The sequence below is a fragment of the Limanda limanda genome, chromosome 15 (genome assembly GCF_963576545.1).
Source record: "Limanda limanda chromosome 15, fLimLim1.1, whole genome shotgun sequence".
Lineage (NCBI taxonomy): Eukaryota > Metazoa > Chordata > Actinopteri > Pleuronectiformes > Pleuronectidae > Limanda > Limanda limanda.
In genome coordinates, this window is record NC_083650.1 from 12,248,287 (window position 1) to 12,249,798 (window position 1,512).

General features: G+C 49.0%; 1 protein-coding gene across 1 annotated transcript in view; it reads left to right on the forward strand.

The window, feature by feature from the left end:
• Positions 1-382: 382 nt before the first annotated feature.
• mapk8a (mitogen-activated protein kinase 8a) overlaps positions 383-1,512 on the forward strand; it is a 13,155-nt gene continuing 12,025 nt past the window's right edge. Inside the window, exon 1 of the mRNA XM_061087492.1 lies at positions 383-418. Coding sequence (XP_060943475.1) covers positions 383-418 — 36 coding nt within the window. The remainder of the gene's footprint in view (positions 419-1,512) is intronic.

Sequence of the window (1,512 nt, forward strand, 5' to 3'; positions counted from 1 at the left end):
AAGCAGCACCAGCATCAACCAGCATCAACCAGCAGCACCACGCTGAGGATCTGAAACTTTTGACTGTAATTGGCGCTATTCTTAGCTTCTCGCCTTTAAACACTTAATTGGATTTCGCCAGGCGGTTTGACAGCGACAGGTCAGAGCCACCAATAGCGGGTGGCGTGAGATCAGCTACGTCCGATTTGCCTAATCCGTCTGACGCCCGAAGCTGCGGTGGAGCCTCGGCGGCGGGTGCGCTACGGACAAGCCTGGGAAGGACGAACGACCTCGGCCGAGCCAAGCCGAACCCGGCGGAGTGTAGTAGCCTGCTGCAGTCGGGCTGCTCCCCCCCCTCCCTCCGCCCCCCCCTCCTCCACCACCACGACCACCACCACCAACAATGATCATAACACTGCGGTCTCTCTTCGAGCAAGGGGTAAGGATCCGTAGTAGCCGTGCGTCGCCGGGACGTTCTCTCCATGAGCCACTTCCCCCGCGTCTATTGCGCCCGGCGTGTCCCCGCAGGCCCCGGGGTCTCTGCGCAGGGACACGGGTAAATAACAGGCATCCCGGGCTGTCAGCTGCAGGCTGCAGGGGAGAATCTAAAACCACTCAGCGCTAAGTTAACGTCATTTTTTTTGTTACCTGTCCTCGTCCAGTCACATGCCCGCGCAGAGCATGTGCTCCGCAGACACACGGACCGGTCCCTCGGTGTCGTAGCGCGCATAGAGGAAGTGATGGATCAACTCTGGATGGCACTCGAACTACTACGCTGTGGTTTTCTGCAGAGCCCGTGAGTGCCGTAGTCCAATAGTGATCCCACAGTGCGATACGGGCCGGGCACGTAAAGAGGCAGCGGTGCCAAATATTGCTCCGGTGACAATGATCATGCAATTATAGACTAAAACTCAATCTATATAGATTTATAGATTATCACTGCAGTATCACTGTGTTTCCTCGAAACAGATAAAATAAACATGGATGATTTATTTTACCCAATGGACCAGGCATGAAAAGTAGCTGTAAAAGCACAGAGCATTTTAAATCTGATTGATTATTAACTGTGACTCTTCAGAAGTCAACCGTTTTTTTAAAATTGTAAATCACATGTTTACTGACATATCCACCAATCCCACTCAATGTCTCACTATAATATAATAATAATAACATGTATTATTATTATTAGTATTGGTAGTAGTAGTAGTAGTAGTAATAGCAGTAGTAGCAATAGTAGTATAGGACTTGGAGGTGGACATTTGAAGTTATTGTTTCTTTACCAAATGATATCGACCTGTTTCACCATGATATGAAACATATTCAGTAAACATTGATCCTTTGAGTCCACCTCCAGTACCATCTCTCTCAGTTTGCATGAAGCCATGAATGTGCTTCACTATGTCCTATACAGTATGTGGACATTCAGCTGTCCTTCCATTTCCCTCTGTGAAGGATTTTGCAGCAAGGACACTTTGTGGGTGAGACATGCACAGGCATCACGTCCAGTGTATGATGGTTTACAGAGAAGATGTG